Source organism: Xenopus laevis, chromosome 4L, assembly GCF_017654675.1.
Source record: "Xenopus laevis strain J_2021 chromosome 4L, Xenopus_laevis_v10.1, whole genome shotgun sequence".
Lineage (NCBI taxonomy): Eukaryota > Metazoa > Chordata > Amphibia > Anura > Pipidae > Xenopus > Xenopus laevis.
In genome coordinates this window covers 12,793,884-12,812,479 of record NC_054377.1, presented here as the reverse complement: position 1 = coordinate 12,812,479, position 18,596 = coordinate 12,793,884, and the positions used below count along the sequence as shown (strand labels likewise).

General features: G+C 38.1%; 1 protein-coding gene across 1 annotated transcript in view; it reads left to right on the top strand.

Annotated features, from left to right (window-relative positions):
- Positions 1-3,461: 3,461 nt before the first annotated feature.
- The window catches only part of spon1.L (spondin 1, extracellular matrix protein L homeolog), a 199,104-nt gene continuing 183,969 nt past the window's right edge, over positions 3,462-18,596 (top strand). The window contains exon 1 of the mRNA XM_018257439.2: positions 3,462-4,138. Coding sequence (XP_018112928.1) covers positions 3,913-4,138 — 226 coding nt within the window. The 5' untranslated portion in view covers positions 3,462-3,912. The remainder of the gene's footprint in view (positions 4,139-18,596) is intronic.

Genomic DNA, 18,596 nt, shown 5'->3' with positions numbered 1-18,596 from the left:
TAATTTTTTTTTGGGGTAACCCACTTCCTCCCTAAATTTCCTAACATATGGCACATAAACTATACACTGGGCTCATGTGTAGGGCAATATAACAACTTTATTTTATTTTATTAAGATTTCCCGGGCTTGTGTAGTGTTATGTCTTTTCTATTCATCAGACTTTCAGCTTGAGAACGGGCTGTCAGGAAACAGTTAAGAGGAAGTAGAGCATCAATTAACGTTTAAATTAATCTTTGGCGTATACAGAGGAACTCAAGCGTTTACGTCTAAAGCCTCGCAAGGGAATAGAGGCAAAGTTCTCTCTACATACAAAGCTCAGAACAAAGATGAATTGTACCCAAATGTATCTGATAACAAATACTTTTATGGCAGGGACTAGATCCTTCCAATGTTTTATACAGAGCCCCGCTCTTGAATAAGAGGCACAAAACTGATAAAGCCACCTACTAAATTTCCTTCGTTTATTTGTGATCTTTAAGCGAGCTGGGAAATCGCCAAGTTAATATGGATTTTGTTTTGTTTATACATGAATTGCTTAGCCTGAGGTTGGGTAATTTAAACTGAGATGCTAATTCCTTAATCTGTTTAACTATCTGAGCACCGGAAACAAATGCAAGTCCCAACTCAGCATAGTTTAGCCTTTTTAAATAAAGTGACTTAAAGGGAAACTGAAACCAAAACTTTTTTTTGTCCACAGTGCAAGAAAAGGTAATTCTAGGAAACTTTCCAATAGACATTGATTAAAAAATAACGATGGTTTGAACGTTATTTGTAAATGTAATTGCCATGGAGAGCAGGATCTGTCTGGTTGTTTAGTTGTCTGCGCTAGTCACTCCTGAAACAATGTTGCAAAAGCAGCTAGAGGAGAACTGCCTTCTGTTAAAATTGTATCAAGTCACACACAGAGAACAGAAAATGGTTAGACAGAGACTGATTTCAATGGCAATTATATTTGCAAATATATTTTAATCCCTGGGAAATTTTTAATGAATGTATATTGGAAAGTTGCTTAGAATAAGATTTTCTTACATTACGCAGGAAACACTTTGAGGGGTTGAGTTCCCCTTTAAGCCCCGAACAGATGGTAAAAATATACATTTCCTGTTCTGCTTTTCTTTTCTTCTTAATGTCTTAGCATGCAATCTACGCATCGATCAACTAGATTGTCTGGGTAATGACTATCCCATCTGTTGTACAAAGAGACATAGATCGCGGTAAAGATAACACTCTTAAAGAGAAAAATTCACACGGGTAAGGGGGCGCAAGACAAAATGAATGAGTGACAGCTGTTTTACGCCATGGATAGAACTAATGCATTTTAAAGGTCAAGAGTGTGTCGCTAGTATATTAAAAACATATTTGGCACCATTTTCAATTATTTCTTATACAAGCATGAAAATTACCATGGCAACAGAAAACAAATAATCAGCTTTATTTTTTTTTTTTTTTTTTAAATAAAAGAAATGGAAATACAGATGATTCTATTATGATATACATATATATTATATTTTTTAAAGAAAATTAGGCTTCATAATCATAAATCAACATGGTCAGGTTGCCTAGGGTGCCTGGCTGGCCTGGCCCGGCTATGCCTGTGTGTGTGTATATATATATATATGAGATACCCAGAATTTAAAGGTACTCGGAGGGGAGAATTGCAGCATTGAGTACTACCTGGGGGGCCCCTGAGATGGCATCCCCTCTGAGCCCTAGACCCCCAGTCCGACCCTGGTATGGGATCTGTTATCTGGAAAAATGATTTCCTTTTTCTGTGTAATAATAAAACAGTAGCTTGTACTTGATCCAAACTAACATAATTAATCCTTATTGGAGGCAAAACCAGCCTATTGGGGTTATTTAATGTTTACATGATATTCTAGTAGATTTAAGGCATGAAAATCCAAATTACAGAAAGATCTGTTATCCGGAAAACCCAAAGTCCCAAGCATTCTGAATAACAGTTCCCATACCTATATATATATATATATATATATATATATATATATATATATATATATATATATATATATATATATATATATATATATATATATATATATATATATCTATATATATATATATATCTATATATATATATATATATATATATATATATATATATACATATCCAGAAAAAGCTCTGAATTACAGAAAGGATGTCTCCCATATGCACCATTTTATTCAATTATTCCACATTTTTAAAAATTATTTCATTTTTCTCTGTAATAATAAAACAGTAGCTTGTACTTGATCCCAACTAAGATATAATTAATCCTTATTGGAAGCAAAACCAGCCTATTGGGTTTATTTAATGTTTACATGATTTTCTAGTAGACGTAAGGTATGAAGATCCACATTACAGAAAGATCTGTTATCCATAAAACCCAAAGTCCCAAGCATTCTGAATAACAGTTCCCATACCTATATATATATATATATATATATATATATATATATATATATATATATATATATATATATATATATATATATATATAAAGATCCATTATGTGGAAAGCCCCAGGCCCCAAGTCCCGAGCATTCTGGATAACAGATCCCATACCTGTACATATATATATATATATATGGAGGAACACACCCTAAACTTATATAGAAACTTGCCCGGGTGCTGGTAAATAAGGTCAATTGTCACACTCAATTAGAATATTTCTGAAAATATTTAGATTTTTTGAAATATATATATATATATATATATATATATATATATATATATATATATATATATATATATATATATATATATATATATATATAATAAGTCCTGGACTGGAGCACACCATTCATATGGAGCAGCTGCCTGGGTGCTGGTTAAATTTAATTTCATGCATACAAACCAATCCCAATAAACCGCACAACACAGGACTTATTGATGCAAAAAGTGGTAAGGTTCTTGTATTTGAACCGAAACGTCGAATACATTTTTTACCACTTTTTGCATCAATAAGTCCTGTGTTGTGCGGTTTATTGGGATTAGTTTGTATATATATATATATATATATATATATATATATATATATATATATATATATATATATATATATATATATATATATATATATATATATATACAGTGTATGTATAGTGTCTAATATCTGAAATGCTTGAAACCAGGGTTTTCTTTTGGATACATTGTTTTATTTTTCTTCATTTGGATCACCATACCATAAATCTGCTAAACAAATATTAATGGATATAGTTGGATAGTTTATATATAAGAAAATGAATAATTCCCCCTCAATGGCTGCTAAGAAACCACACAGTCTGCAGCAGGCATACTGTACATACTTATTTCTAATCTGCCTCTCAGCATGTTACATCAGTCTCCCCTGATGAATAAGTCACAGCCCTAAATAAGAAATCCTAAAAAACGCTGGAATATTTCCTCTGCCTCCTCAATAGTTAACATCCCAGGCGCTCACTCAGCTTACGTCCCTGTGAATTTCGTCACATCCATTCCCCCCCGAATGCCTAGAGTTAATAATATTCCCCTGGTTAAAACTGCCGAGTATGAAACTGTCAGTATCAGCCAGAGGGGAATGTTTCCTAACTCTACATATGAGTAGTAACTATAGGCTGAGGGAGGAATGCGCATGATTAATTCCTAGTCTGTCAGCCCAGAGCTTTGTTGGATGTCAGGGAGACAGCAGCGTCTTCCCCAGTGCTCTGCTATTTCACCAAACCCTGTGAATTGAGCTGGGGAAAGTAAACATTACACAGGCTGGGAAAGAAAACATCACTTCACTTCAGGATCTGCCCAGGATCAGACCTTTGCTTTCTTCCTTCCCTGCATTTCCAGCAGCTGCTTTCCCACTGGATATTTCCTTTTTTTCATTTTTCTCTTCTTATTATATATAAATATATATATATATTTATCCTTCTTCTTATTTGGAAATGGGACTGATTTTCCAGCCTCTGTTCTGGCAGTATGTGGCAACGTCTTATGCTTTAATGGTGCTTGGCTTTCTGGACGAAACAGTAGAAAAAGCTATAAAATCAGAGGGATATTGTAGCAGGATTCTGAGAGCTCAAGGAGGCACAAGGAAAGAAGGTTATAATGAATTTAGCATGAGAGTGGAAGGGGATCCAGAGTTCTACAAACCAGGAAACACTTACAGAGGTGAGTGACACGGGGAGGGAGAGTGATAACTTGCAGTCTGTCGTTTACAAATTCTTTTTAAATCATAAATAGGTTAAATTGTCTGTATTCATTTGTAAAATGAACTTGTGGTTTAGAAGAACCTTGGGAGACCAGGGGTGTACTAATAAACTTCCAGCTGCTGCAGAACCTCTTGCCTAAGAGATACTACCAAGCTCATGTGCAAGAAATGGAAAGCTGAGAGATCTGGTTTTAAAGAGGTTCTGCAGCATATGTTTGCTAATAAGCTTCCAGCTGCTGCAGAACCTCTTGCCTAAGAGATGCTACCAAGCTCATGTGCAAGAAATGGAAAGCTGAGAGATCTGGTTTTAAAGAGGTTCTTCGGCATATGTTTGCTAATAAGCTTCCAGCTGCTGCAGAACCTCTTGCCTAAGAGATGCTACCAAGCTCATGTGCAAGAAATGGAAAGCTGAGAGATCTGGTTTTAAAGAGGTTCTTCGGCATGTGTTTGCTAATAAGCTTCCAGCTGCTGCAGAACCTCTTGCTTAAGAGATGCTACCAAGCTCATGTGCAAGAAAAGGAGAGTTGAAAGATCTGGTTTTAAAGAGGTTCTGCAGCATGTGTTTGCTAATAAGCCTCCAGCTGCTGCAGAATCTCTTGTCTAAGGGATACTTCTAAGCTCATGTGCAAGAAACGCAGAGTTGAGAGATCTAGTCTCCAAGAGCTTCTGCACCATGTGTTTGCTAACAAGCTTCCAGCTGCTGCTGCAGAACCTCTTGACTAAGGGATACTACTAAGCTCATGTGCAAGAAAAGGCGAGATGAAAGATACAGTTTTATTTTGCTAATAAGCTTCCAGTTGCTGCAGAACCTCTTGACTAAAGGAAACTACCAAGCTCATGTACAAGAAATGGAGAGCAGAGAGATCTGGTTTTAAAGAGGTTCTGCAGCATGTGTTTGCTAATAAGCTTCCAGCTGCTGCAAAACCTCTTGAGATACTACTAAGCTCAGTGTAAGAAAAGAAGAGTTGAAAGGTTGAGTTTTATTTTGAAAGATTCAGTTTTATATTGCTAATAAGCTTCCAGCTTCTGCAGAACCTCTTGACTAAAAGCTCATGTACAAGAAAAGGAGAGTTGAAAGGTTGAGTTTTATTTTGACATTACGCTTCCAGCTGCTGCAGAACCTCTTGACTAAGGGATACTTCTACGCTCATGTGCATTAAACGCAGAGCTGAGAGGTTCTGCAGCATGTGTTTGCTAATAAGCTTCCAGCTGCTGCAGAACCTCTTGACTAAGGGATACTACTAAGCTCATATGCAAGAAAAGGAGAGTTGAAAGATATAGTTTTATTTTGCTAATAAGCTTCCAGCTGCTGCAGAAGTTCTTGACTAAAGGAAACGACTAAGCTCATATACAAGAAATGGAGAGCTGAGATATCTGGTTTTAAAGCATGTGTTGGCTAATAAGTTTTCAGCTGCTGCAGAACCTCTTGACTAAATGATACTACTGAGCTCAGTGCAAGAAAAGGAGAGTTGAACGGTAGAGTTTTATTTTGAAAGATCCAGTTTTATATTGCTTATAAGCTTCCAGCTTCTGCAGAACCTCTTGACTAAGGGATCATTTTAAGCTCATGTACAAGAAAAGGAGAGTTGAAAGGTTGAGATTTATTGTGATATAACGCTTCCAGCTGCTGCAGAACATCTTGACTAAGGGATACGTGTAAGCTCATGTGCATGAAACGCAGAGTTGAGAGACCAAGTCTCAAAGAGGTTCTGCAGCATGTGTTTGCTAACAAGCTTCCAGCTGCTGCAGATCCTCTTGCCTAAGAGATACAGTATTATTAAGCTCATGTGCAAGAAAAGGAGAGTTGAAAGATCCAATTTTATTTTGCTAATAAGCTTCCAGCTGCTGCAGAACCTAGGAAACTACTAAGCTTGTGTACAAGAAATGGAGAGCTGAGAGATCTGGCTTTAAAGAGGTTCTTCAGCATGTGTTTGATAATAAGTTTCTCGTTGCTGCAGAACCTCTTGTCTAAGGGATACTTCCAAGCTTATATGCAAGAAACACAGTGTTGAGAGATCTAGTCTCAAAGAGGTTCTGCAGCATGTGTTTGATAACAAACTTCCGCCGACTGCAGAATCTCTTGACTAAGGGATACTACTAAGCCAACGTGCATGAAAAGGAGATCTGAGAGATCTGGCTTCAAAGATGTGCTGCAGCAGGTGGTATCAGCCCAGTTACACGTTTAAACTCATAGCTACTCAAACTTCATTGACCAGGTGCCCTTTTAGGCTTCTAAATAGGGTTCTTGCATCTACAGTAAAAGTATTAAAATTTCTAATCGGGGGTGGGAGTTTTTTTCCATATGGATATGGGCTCAGACCAGGATATATCTGCCTAATATACATTTCTTGGCAAATCTGCTATAGATATATCTGCTAGATAGTTGATTGAATGCAAAGACAAACCAGACCAAATCAGGTTAAATGTGCTTATTAATGAATTTATAAATTAACAAGATGTATTCAAATCAAACTACCAAGGAAAATATGTGTCATTTTATGAATATGCACCTTTAAATGGGCGTGGTTCACTGGGAGGGGGAAAGCTTGACAATGTGCAAGTCGGATTTTGATGATACGTTTCAACAAAGTGGAAGCTTACTGCTTTTTCTGAGCAACCTACATACTTCCATTCTAACAAGTCCAGGCACAGACTATTATTGGAGGATGAGTTATATGTATTTGTATTTGCTACAGTTTGCATCTCTAGATTGAGTTTTCTCAATCAACTTCAAAGCCAAATGAAGGAGCTCAGTATTTGCTGGGAAATTCAGATACTGATTTAGATGTTGGAGCTTATAAGCAGCAATACATAAGTCCTTATGTACAGCTCAGTTCATTCTGTACGTGGTTCTCTGTTGGGTTCTCCTGCTGCTGTAGAACAGTGTCAGTTTAACGTTTCATATTCCCAAATGTCACTCGCATAACAATGCAACGTGCAAAAACTTGTGAAATTTTATTGATGTCCCAGCAAATGTTTGGGATAACCTCCTTCTTTATGTGCTCTATTAGAAGTGCCATAGTGGTGGCACTGGGGTTATTATGGCTTCATCCAAACCCTCTTGAGCTAAGTTCCAGCCAGACTGTTCTACACATGGAGTCAGTATGCTCTTCTATTGTTGACATGGGTTCCTCTTGTTGACAAGTGCTCTTCTTTCACACCATTCCAAAAAGCAAATTAGTAAGGTAGCTACCTTCTGGCTTACCTTGAACTTGACTATAGTGAGTGTGAGTCTTTGCTAAGGAAATTTGACTGTACTCTTCACTGGGTGTAGAGATGCAATCCACTTGCTGACCATTGTTGTACAGTATAAATTATATCTGCCTAGCTTTGTGGTGGCAAGAGCCTGTGGTTTCACATGTAAAGTTTACGTTGGAACCCCATGGGTGGCTCTACAATTTGTTCAACTGTAGTCTTGTAGCACCTTAGAGCTCCTGATCCCTAAAGACTAGAGATATTCTAGTATTTATTTCTTAAATACGCCAATAATAAAAAAACACAGTCCCACTCCCAACATTGGGATCTTTAGAAGCAAGCTGTGATGGCTCCTGTAAATGAGGAACCTGTTTGGGAGGGTGAGTGACTTGATGTACTCTTCAAACCTTGACTGTAGGTTTGTTAACGTCTATCACATATGTTTCCATTGTTCTTTAATGTCTACATAGAAATTCTAGGATTCTTTTAGTCTTAGTACCTTGACAGACACACGTGTAGCCCTGGAAGGAAACTGGGATATTCACTTGTCAGCCTGGGAAATGTTACTCACACAGACAATGGCTGGGGTAGATGGAAAATTGTTAGTTTTGCAGTAACCTCTGAATTCCTCAACCATATGGAGACCTTGTACAGTCAAGAGAAGGTTATTTAAAGAAATCTAATTTCTGCTGGGTGGAGTGATCTCTGGACTTAACATCTGCTCAGATCTTTTCTAAAATAAACATCTGAGAAATGTATATAAATAAGGAGCTCTTATGTTCTAGGAAGCCCTGTCCTGCTTTACAGATAATCTGAAATTCCAAATTTCTTCCTTTGACTTATTTAACCATGTAAGTCCCAGAACTTTAAGGTGATTATTTATCAAAGTCCGAATTCCGATCAAATCCGCTTGGGTTTTTTATGCTTATTTATTATTATTTTTTCCCGAGAATTTGGTTTGTGAAAAAATTCAGATTTTCAAGTTTTTTTTTGGATTTTACATCCAATTTTCAAGATTTTTTCAGGTTTTTCACCCGAAAACTCTGATTTCTTATGTTTTCTGCCCAAAAACTTTGGGGTATTGCACGAAACCCAGCGCACATCAAAAAATCATTGGGACTTCTCCCATCGACTTATATGCAACCTCGACAGTTCTGAAACGCCAGATTTAGAGATTCAGATTTTTTCATCCTTGGGGTTTAATAAATTTCCAAAAATTCGTGATTTGTTTTTTACTAAAAATTCTGGATTTATAGTAAAAAAACATGGGTTTAGTAAATAACCCCCTAAGGTCGTTGTGTAGCCATTAAATGAGACAGTATCTTTGACTGGTTAATGAACAAGGATCCTTATTTATTTATAATGATGTTCAGGATTGATTTAAGTCATAATTAATACTCTAATAAATCATGGTTATTTTTCTCTAGAATTCTTTATGGCTTTGTGATAAATCTGTACTTCACGCTCCCCAAGGTTTTATGACTTGTTAATGCTCATAGAATTTATGATAAGCCAATAGCAGTAGGTGCCAAGAGAATGGTCTCCCAGCTTCCAATATGAAGAGTTAAACATTGGCCCTTGTCTACTAAATGCCTGAAGGTATATGACAAGTAACAATTTAAGCAGAGAAGCATTACGGGCTATCAGTGGATTTATCTACCAGCGGTGGGACTATGATTACCTCCAGCCTATAAAAGCGATAAAGAGAGAGACAAGATATAAGATGGCACTTGCAATCTGATAAAAAAATGATAACTTCTTCTGTCCAGTGAAGTCCAGGGAGAAACTTAAAAACGGAGGGATGAAAATAGCTGTTGGCCTCTCCGGTGGCACGAAACAGTTTTGATGAATTTCTCCAATATATTTGTTATACAGAAAATCATAAAGCAGATGATAATAATCGGAGTTGGTTGCAATGTCTAGCGAAGGCCAGAGGCAAGACAATTTTTCAGCATTAGCGCCTCTAGAGCCAGCCTGAAATATATTAGATCTCCCTCAAACTTTCAGTCTTGAGCAGCTTGGAACTTCTAGAATAATTGCTGCTCAAATGGTTAAAGGGAAAGCAAGGTAGAAAAATCTTTTTTTTGGATGGATCGAATCATTTAAAGGGGTAGTTCATCTTTTAGTTAACTTATAGCAACTAGCAACTATGCAATTGGTTATTATTATTTTTTTAAATAGTTCTTTAATAATTTGCCTTTCTCTTCTGCCTCTTTCAAATGGGGGTTACTGACCACAGCAGCCAAAAACTATTGCTCTGTGAGGCTACAATTTTATTGTTATTCTTACTTTATTTTCCTATGTAGGCTCTTTTCTAATCATATTCCGAGGACATATAAGACCCTATCCACCCTAAAATACCTAAATAGCTGAAAAAAAAATTAAGGCCAATTGCAAATCAGAATATCAATGTCTACATTATGTTAAAAGTTTATTTAAAGGTGAACTACCCCTTCAAGTTTGATCCAGAGTATTCACATATTTCCCATGTTCTCAGGTATCTCTTTTGCTTCACCCATAGGTAGGAGCATGAACATAATAGAGTTGCCCTCTGAGCAAACTGTACTATACATATTCCCCGCTTGAATAGGACAAGGGATACCATGGAGTGGGGAAATATGTTGGCATGTCACCGTGATGGAAAGGACACTAGCCAAAGAACCGGGCAACAAGGGTGTTCAAGGCAAGCCTCCCTCATTGGCCCCTCCCCCACACAGCAACTCCTCTCTGTGTCTTTCTTAATCTTCACCCACCTATCACTGCTACTATCCCCATTCCCTGCTTGGTATTCCTGATCCCAGGAGTTAGAAAAGGTGGCAGAGGAATTTGGTCTTAATACACCCCCACCATTGCAGCCTAGACATGTGCCTCTACTGCCTGCCCCTAGTATCAGCCTCCTTTTTAGAGAAAAGATGAAAGCTCAGGGCATTTTGGTCCTTTAGGGATGCCTAACAAACTGCTACTTAAGGAGAAAGGCAAGCTTAGCACCACCATAGGTTCCAGTTGGACTGGATTATTCAAAGATTGGTTCGTGCCCCAGTAGGTAATTTACCAGGTACAACTAGGAATAGCTTCTCCTTGTTGAGCAGTCTCTGAATTTAAAGTTCCATTTACTGGCACATTAGTATAGTTTTGGCATAATGATGATAAAATATCAAAGGCGATGTGCAGGTACAGTACCTCGATCTTATGCCATCTGTTAATGAATAAGTGAATGGCCCTCTTTGAAATGCCAAGGACAACTTGAATAAAAAGTTGTCCTTGGGATTTTAATGAGACATTTAAAAGGAGATTGTGGCTGAAACTTGCCGTACAACACAGGCAGACCCAGACAAAAGCTGATAAATTCAAAACGATGAAAAAGTCACAAAGGCTGACAAAGTCATAATACTAACGTACCTTGTTAGCTCTAAAACTTAATTGCACATATTTGGATCAGAAGAGCATAGGAAGTTGATCATAGTCCCATAATTGGATAATTCAATAAGATTTTTGGTTTTGACAGATCTCATTGATTCCAAACCCCAGGCCCATCAAAATACTTGACCATGGTTGGGCCCATCATTGGCCACCCAATGCCTTTTTTCCCACCCTAGGCGTTTGCTGCACTCATTTCTCTTAGCAATTTAGTCAGGTGTAAAATTGCTACTGTGGTCAGTGAACTATGGCGTCAACAGTTTTGTTAGTCTTTTGGTTCTAAAAAAGGCCTGTTTGTTTTACTTCAAGCAAATTTGATTAGGCATGAATACAGGCTTAACTAAACACATTCCTTCTGCTTTACTGCCTCTTCTTTCAGTCCTTTTACTTTGAAATCAGTTATTTCCAAGAGCAGGGACCCTTTTATTGATTTATATTGTTTACAAGAGTCAAAACCCCCATAGTTTATTATTGTGATTCTGCCATTGAATATCAATAACATAACAAAGCATGCTTAATCAATGTAGCTGGTGTCTTAAGGAGCAGTAAGGATTTTACAAGCTAAATACACAGAAATGAGAAGATATTATTGTTGAGTAGCAAATACAAAGACATTAGTGCTCAGCTTGTTCTTTATGTCACTCCAACACACCTGCATACCAGAACTGATGGCAAATCTTACACATAGAGAAGACTAAGACCTTGAGAGCAGTGATAGTTGAGCTGCACTGTTGAGAGTTAAGGGTTTGATGTATCCCATCCTCACCATAAAATAATATGGAGCATAAGTATAAACCCTTAAGTAATATTGAAAGATATCTACACTGGGGTAGTCCTTTGGCTCACCACCAGAGGTGATTATTGCCACACAAGTGTAAGTGGTGGGCCAAAGGACTATTCTGAATTGACAATTGAATTATGTAGAGAACCCATGTATAAAGAACTCACAGTGGGTCCAAACCATCAACAACCCCTATTAATTATTTCTTGTTGCCATCATTAGTACTTACATATCGATAACATTCCACACTATCTACAGTAAGCTCTGCATGATAGGTTCTCTGCCCTAGGAGGCTGATTCCAAAACTGGACCTATGCACCATGGGAAGCTGTGAACAACATACTCAGTCTAGTGTTGTCTTCATCTAACTAGAGTTTGTGCCCCATCTGATCAGTTTATGAATGCGATATGCGTATCATATGGTACCATTAGCCAAAATCTGAGCACCTGTGGGTATCTTTAGACCAGGGGTCCCCAACATTTTTTACCTGTGAGCCACTTTCAAATGTAAAGAAAGTTTGAAAATAATTTCAGGCTGTGCCAAATAAGGTCATTGGTTGGCTATATGGAGACCCCTATGTGGACTAGCAGCCTACAGGTGGCTCTGTTTGGCAGAACACCTGGATTTTATGGCAACCAAAACTTTCTTCAAGCCAAGAACTAAAAAATAAGCACCTACTTTGAGGCCACTGGGAGCAACATCCAAGGGTTTGCTTCTGAGCCTCTGGTTAGGGAACACTGCTTTAGACGATAAAGCCTTAAGTCTTTTGCAAGTGACACCAACAGGAGGAAGACTAAGGGGCAGATTCACTAAAGGACGAAGTGGCTAACGCTAGCGACAATTTGCCAGCGTTACATCCGCAGGGATATCGCCAATTTACTAACAGGCACAGGCGTCAATTCTATAACGAAAGAGATCATTGTTAGCGTTCTTTAGCACTTTATTACCAGGCAACTTTTCGCTCTGGCGAAAGGTCGTAACTCCGCAAATTCAAAGTGCTGATTTTATTGAACGTTACCTCTTTTGCCAGATTTGACTTTGCACTACAGACCACGCTAGTGAAAAGTCACCAGTGTTTGGCGCCCAGGGCGTAACTTACATAGTGAATTAACTAACATATTAGTGAATTAGCGTAGTGGTAGCGCATTTGCGCCGGGCGAAGTGGTGCAATGTGAATCTGCCCCCATGACGGGGACGATGGGATATAATTGTAAATTGGCTATTACCATTCCTAATGTTTTTGGGAAATTATTTCATGAATGTGTTACTTCTACAGTTGTTACTTTGCAATGTTGCTGATGAAGGATTAAAAGCTGATGGCCAATATTATGTTGCACACCAGTATAATGTTCAGTAGGCTAAAACCTAAATAATTAAATTCCTCTTTGAAAATTCAACCAAAGCTGTTTATATTTTAATAGTTGGCATGAACAATTTATTGCTAGTTCATAAAAATCCCATGGGCTGGTATGGTACTGAGTCATGTGCAGTTCATCCCCAGCTGTGCAGTTCAGTGGCCCATCTTGCTATCAGTTCCTTTAGATGTACCATAGAGCTGTAATGAATACCAAGTGAACTGGTTTCATTTTTCATTCACTTTCACAAAAAATAATTGTATAAAATGCAGTGTGGCTTCTGCAGGACATGCAATATGTAGGAAGCTTGAAACCCCTCCATAAAACAGGGTGGGGAACCTATCTGTTGTTGCAAGTGATTCAGCCTTGGAGACCTGATACAAGTAATATTCTAAAACACAGCAACTGCACAGCCGTCCAAAAACAATAACCTGCACATCCCACACAGTACGGCACACTGAGCCTTTCCAAACTAGCTCCAGCTGAGAGAGATTTGTCACTATCAAAGCAGAAGAGAGAACTCTGGGGTCCATGTAAAACAGACACGGAACAAAGGCTTCAGCTAGAATTTCCATTTAAAGGGCCACTGATGCTGAAATGTTCAAATAGATTTCAGCTCTTTGGTACTGCACTATGTATACATCAATAAAACCTATGTAATCCACTAATCTCCATAAATTCACCGCTATCACCTGAAACATAAAGTTCTTGACAGTGTGTCCGAGCCAAAAATCTCTCCTAAATTTAGGTAATCCACCTAAATGAATAAAAAAAGGATTGTCCTTGGATATTAGGGACAGCTGGCACATATGCAAACACACAACAGAGTTGTTGGAGGGGAAAGGGTAATGGCATGGAGGATGGGTCAGTTTTTGTGTGTTTTAATGGATTGAGGAGAAAGAGTTCCAGACCTTTGTATCTTGCTAGGGCCCTATCTAGTTCAGATCCATATTTTTGGATCATCTCATTAGATCCAGGACAGAAGTGAAAGAGCACAAAGGGGTGCATTCAGAGACCATCTGGCTGTACTTTGCACCTTAAAAAACAAATCTGGTCGGTGCAGCCCCATCATTACTGGATTTTATAGTACAGGGTTCTGATGGATGGGTGGGAAGGTAGATGCCTATGTTTCTTCATCTGCCCCTTCATGAATACATTGCCATGTTCTTAATGATGTAGTTCATTGAAGGTGGAAATGCTCCAGCTAAAACAAATGTTATAAACTGGGCCACCATCAGAAGGGAAGAACTGCATATAGTCTTTTATTTTGTTTTTTTACTACACCAATAACTGGTCCCAGGAAACTTCTAGGCAGGTTAGACAATATCTGTGCCCTGAAGGTCCTTACAAATGGCCCTCACAAATGGAACTGGTACCAAGGGGGGGCCTCAACTATTAAGTTGTATGGGGTTGCATGGATTCTGCTGGTGGCCCTGGTTAACAGGCAGAAGTAGGGAGCCAACAGGTCCCTGTCTCAACTTGGGTTAAGGTTACCAAATCACTTGAAAAGATAGGGACACTTTTAATCATGGCAAGTTTGTGGGCAGCTCTGGTGCCAGCTAGGTTTGTGGAGAATGCTGGCAGTTGTAGCTCTGCAAAAAGCCACTTTGCAGCTGCCATCTCAGTGAAATTGTTTAAAATCACCCTGTTACAGAGGGCACCTATCAGAATAATAGGGATCAATATGACTGTCAAATGTCATAGAGCCTTTGGGGGGTGCAAGGACTGACATCGTTCTCCTCTGCCTTAGAGCTAATGCCAGAATTAAAAAGGATTCAAAGCTAAATATTCCAGCTCCCTGAGTCGGTGCTCCTCCCAGATGACAATGTGAATGACGGACATTTTCTGGAGCAGTGATCCCCAACCAGTAGCTCGTGAGCAACATGTTGCTCTCTAACCCCTTGGATGTTGCTCCCAGTGGCCTCAAAGCTGGTGCTTATTTTTGAATTCCAGGCTTGGAGGCAAGTTTTGGTTGTATAAAAAATAGATGTACTGCCAAACAGAGCCTCAATGTAGGTTGACAATCCATATAGGGGCTACCAAATGGCCAATCACAGCCCTTATTTGGCAGCCCAAAAACATTTTTCATGCTTGTGTTGCTCCCCAACTCCTTTTACTTCTGAATGTTGCTCACGGGTTCAAAAGGTTGGGGATCCCTGGTCTAGAGTAATGAAGGTGGCTCACCGCTGTGAGATTTTACATTTTAATGACCTCTTTAAATAAACACCTTCATATCAGAACTTCTCGAGCTACTCAGGTGCAAGTCCACCCCAAGTTGCAGAAACAAACTGCCCTGTCCAATTATAAAGATTGCTCTCCTGGAGCTATTTTTATATGTTAAAAATATAGTCCAACATTTGCTCAGGCCCCACTAAGCTGATGACAAATTTATTGACACATATAACATAATTGTAAATATTACACTGTTGTTTTTTAGGGATATCAAAGATGATAAATAAACATTCATCCCCAATTTCACACTCATTAGCCATCAACTTACCCAAAGACCTTATAGACCCATAGGGGGGTTATTTATCAAAGTCCAAATTTATCTCAGTATTTTCTGCTACAAACTCTGATCAAATCTGCTCGGGTTTTTTACGCTTATTATTTATTATTATGTTTTCCCCCCCAATTCATATGTTTTTTGCCAGAAAACTTTGAGGTATTGCATGAAACCCAGCTCACATCAAAAAATCATTGGGACTTCTCCTATTGACTTATATGCAACCTCGGCAGGTCTGAGATGCCGGATAGTGTGTGAATCTCTGTTTTCAAGGTTCTAATGCTCCAATCAATGGCCTCTTAATAGGACCCTCCATATCTGGCTGGATTGGCTGGATAACCCTCAAACAGCTTTGAAAATGCCACATGCTGAGGTCTACATTAGGCAACTCATCCAATTCTCTTATACAAGATCTTCATAGGTTCACCCTTATCCATGTTTGACCCATCATCTGGGTGGCTTTAGCTGGCTGTACGTTTATGGTGACCTACCAATCATAACTGATATCCATCTCCTACCTTTAGTGATGCTTAGCTCTTTTCACGCTCTAAAAATAAACCTGAAAGAAACCTAAAAATTAATTTCTTGAATAAGCGACTCTCCAGCTATAACTGGAGAGCAGAATTGTCCATGCCCTTCTTTTTAGATTCATCCATCCCCTGGGAACTGTCATGCTTAAATTATTTCAGTAAATTAATTCCCCCCTCTTTTCTTCATAGGTCTCAGATTGTCATCTGATGTCATAAAATCTGGTTCATAATAAAGCTTTCAGGAATATCGCAATAAATACATTAATTACATCTGGAGTGTGTAGCGATTCTCATGGTAATGTCTGTTTTTTTATGTAAATACAATATATTTCTCCCAAAGAGCATTCTTGGCTCGCAGTAAATCATTATTGTTTATGCAAATTCTGCAAAAAATCCAAATTTAAGAGGACATGCTTTGTTCTCTCAACTGAAAGACTGAAGACTGTGAAGGAATTTAGAATAATTTTAACACGGCAAAGCTTTATATGAAGAGGCTTAACTTCTCCTACACCCTTCAGTAGCTCATGGAGCATCTGGGGAACAGCGATGAGCAAATCTGTCCCATTTTGCTTTGCTGAAAGATTTGGGAAACCGCTCGAAAAGTCAGTGAAGTCAATGAGCATTTTTTCTCAGCTTTTTTTCGTGTTAAATACATTGAAGTCAATGGCCATTTTTAGATGCACAATACTTTGGAACCAATGGGCATTGCTATGTTTTATGATGGCAAAAATGTTGCTGTGGTTCTTTGGGAAAAAACACAAATATGAAATTTTGCTGCAAATCCATTCCTGGCGCAAAATTTTCCTCGTCTCTACTGGGGAGTGAAGCAGGTTCCTGGGTAGAGTTCTACTCCAGTGTTGAACAGCATACATAAAGGGTAAGTTAGGCCAAAGGGCAGCTAGAACCATGCAGGGGAGGATTTACAGCAGAAGCACCTATCTCTGTTTTAACTCTGCCCCTTATTGGTTCATGACCTTTGGTTAACCACATCTCCATTAACATTAGAGTTAATGGCATATCTATCACAAATTTTGACATGGGATACAGTATTATTCCATGTCCCGTGTTAGACTGGTCTACCAGGATACCAAGAAGACCCTCAGTGGGCAACCGTTTTGCCTTGTATCTTCATATCTGTGTCAAGAAGAGACTACGAGAATAAGGAGTTGAATGAGGAGAAGAGAAGAGAACGCATCTGACCTGTTTTTCTTTTGCCAAAAATGTGTTAAATGGCAAAAATTGCCAAACACTTTGAAGTGGGCAACATTTTTCAAACAGTGTGAAAATTTTCTTACTAAATATTACGGGGTTGTTTATTAAAAGTCTGATTTTATCTGATCGAATCCGCTCAGATTTTTTACGCTTATTTATTGTTACATTTTACCGAAAATTTGCTTTGCGGGAAAAAATTCAGGTTTTAACAATTTTTTGGGATTTTTCACCAGAAAACTCAGATTTCTTATGCTTGTTTGCCCGAAAACTTTGGGGTATTGCACGAAACCCAGTGGACATCAAAAAAATCATTGGGACTTCTTCCATTGACTTATATGCAACCTCAACAGGTCACCTTATTCCGGATTTTCTGATTCTGACTTTTCCATCCACGGGGTTTAATAAATTCAGAAAAATTTGTCATTTTTTAAAAGTGCGATTTTCTAAAATATTACGCTCATCCCTAGCAGAGATAAAATATCAAAAATCATAAAAAAAATTCCGAAAAAAATTTATTTTTCCGGATTTTTTTCCGCAAACAAAATTTTTCAGGAAAGTGCATTAATAAATAAGCTGACAAAACCCGTGCGTCTTTGGTAGGAGTTCTGACTTTGATAGATAACTCCCCAAGACATATATACATTAGATTGGACTGGATGGTATCCGCAGTAGTTGTGATATATATATATATTCCTTTGCCGCACCATATCAATCCTTTGAGATATTTTACTCTATAGAATTCTTTAAAGTGTGCTTCTTGCAGAAGAATGTGCTATATAAAAGCTTCCCGTGTTCTTGTATCTAGATACCCTTGAGTAACAAGTGCAAAAGAAACAAATCAAACCTCATTTCTCTTAATAAAAATGTTGGCTGGGTAATGAGGATAGAAACCCAAGAATGGAGATGACTTGAATCAGAGGGGACAGAAGCATTTAATATCAGCAGGCAATGCAAAAGGGCAATCAAGTTTGCTAAACAAGATGCGGAAAAGCAAGTAATTAAGGAGCACCGAGAGAAAGTGAATGTATTCAGCTGTCTTATTCCATTTACAAAAAGAATAAGCTAGACCTTGCTGTTCAGGTTTTCCATAAGAATTATCTACAGATTACAATTAAAATGGAAAGTAATTAATAAAATCATGGTTCAGATAGATTTTTTTTTCCATTTTATAAACTCCAAGGATGGAAACCATCATTCAAAAACAGGACGGGTAGTATTGACCACTACGTCTGATACGTAGGGGCACATTTACTTAGCTCAAGTGAAGGAATAGAATAAAAAATACTTAGAATTTCGAAGTATTTTTTTGGCTCCTTCTACCATCGAATAGGCTACTTCGACCTTCGAGTACGACTTCAACTTCGAATCGAACGATTCAAACTAAAAATCGTTCAACTATTCGACCATTCTCTTTAAAAAAA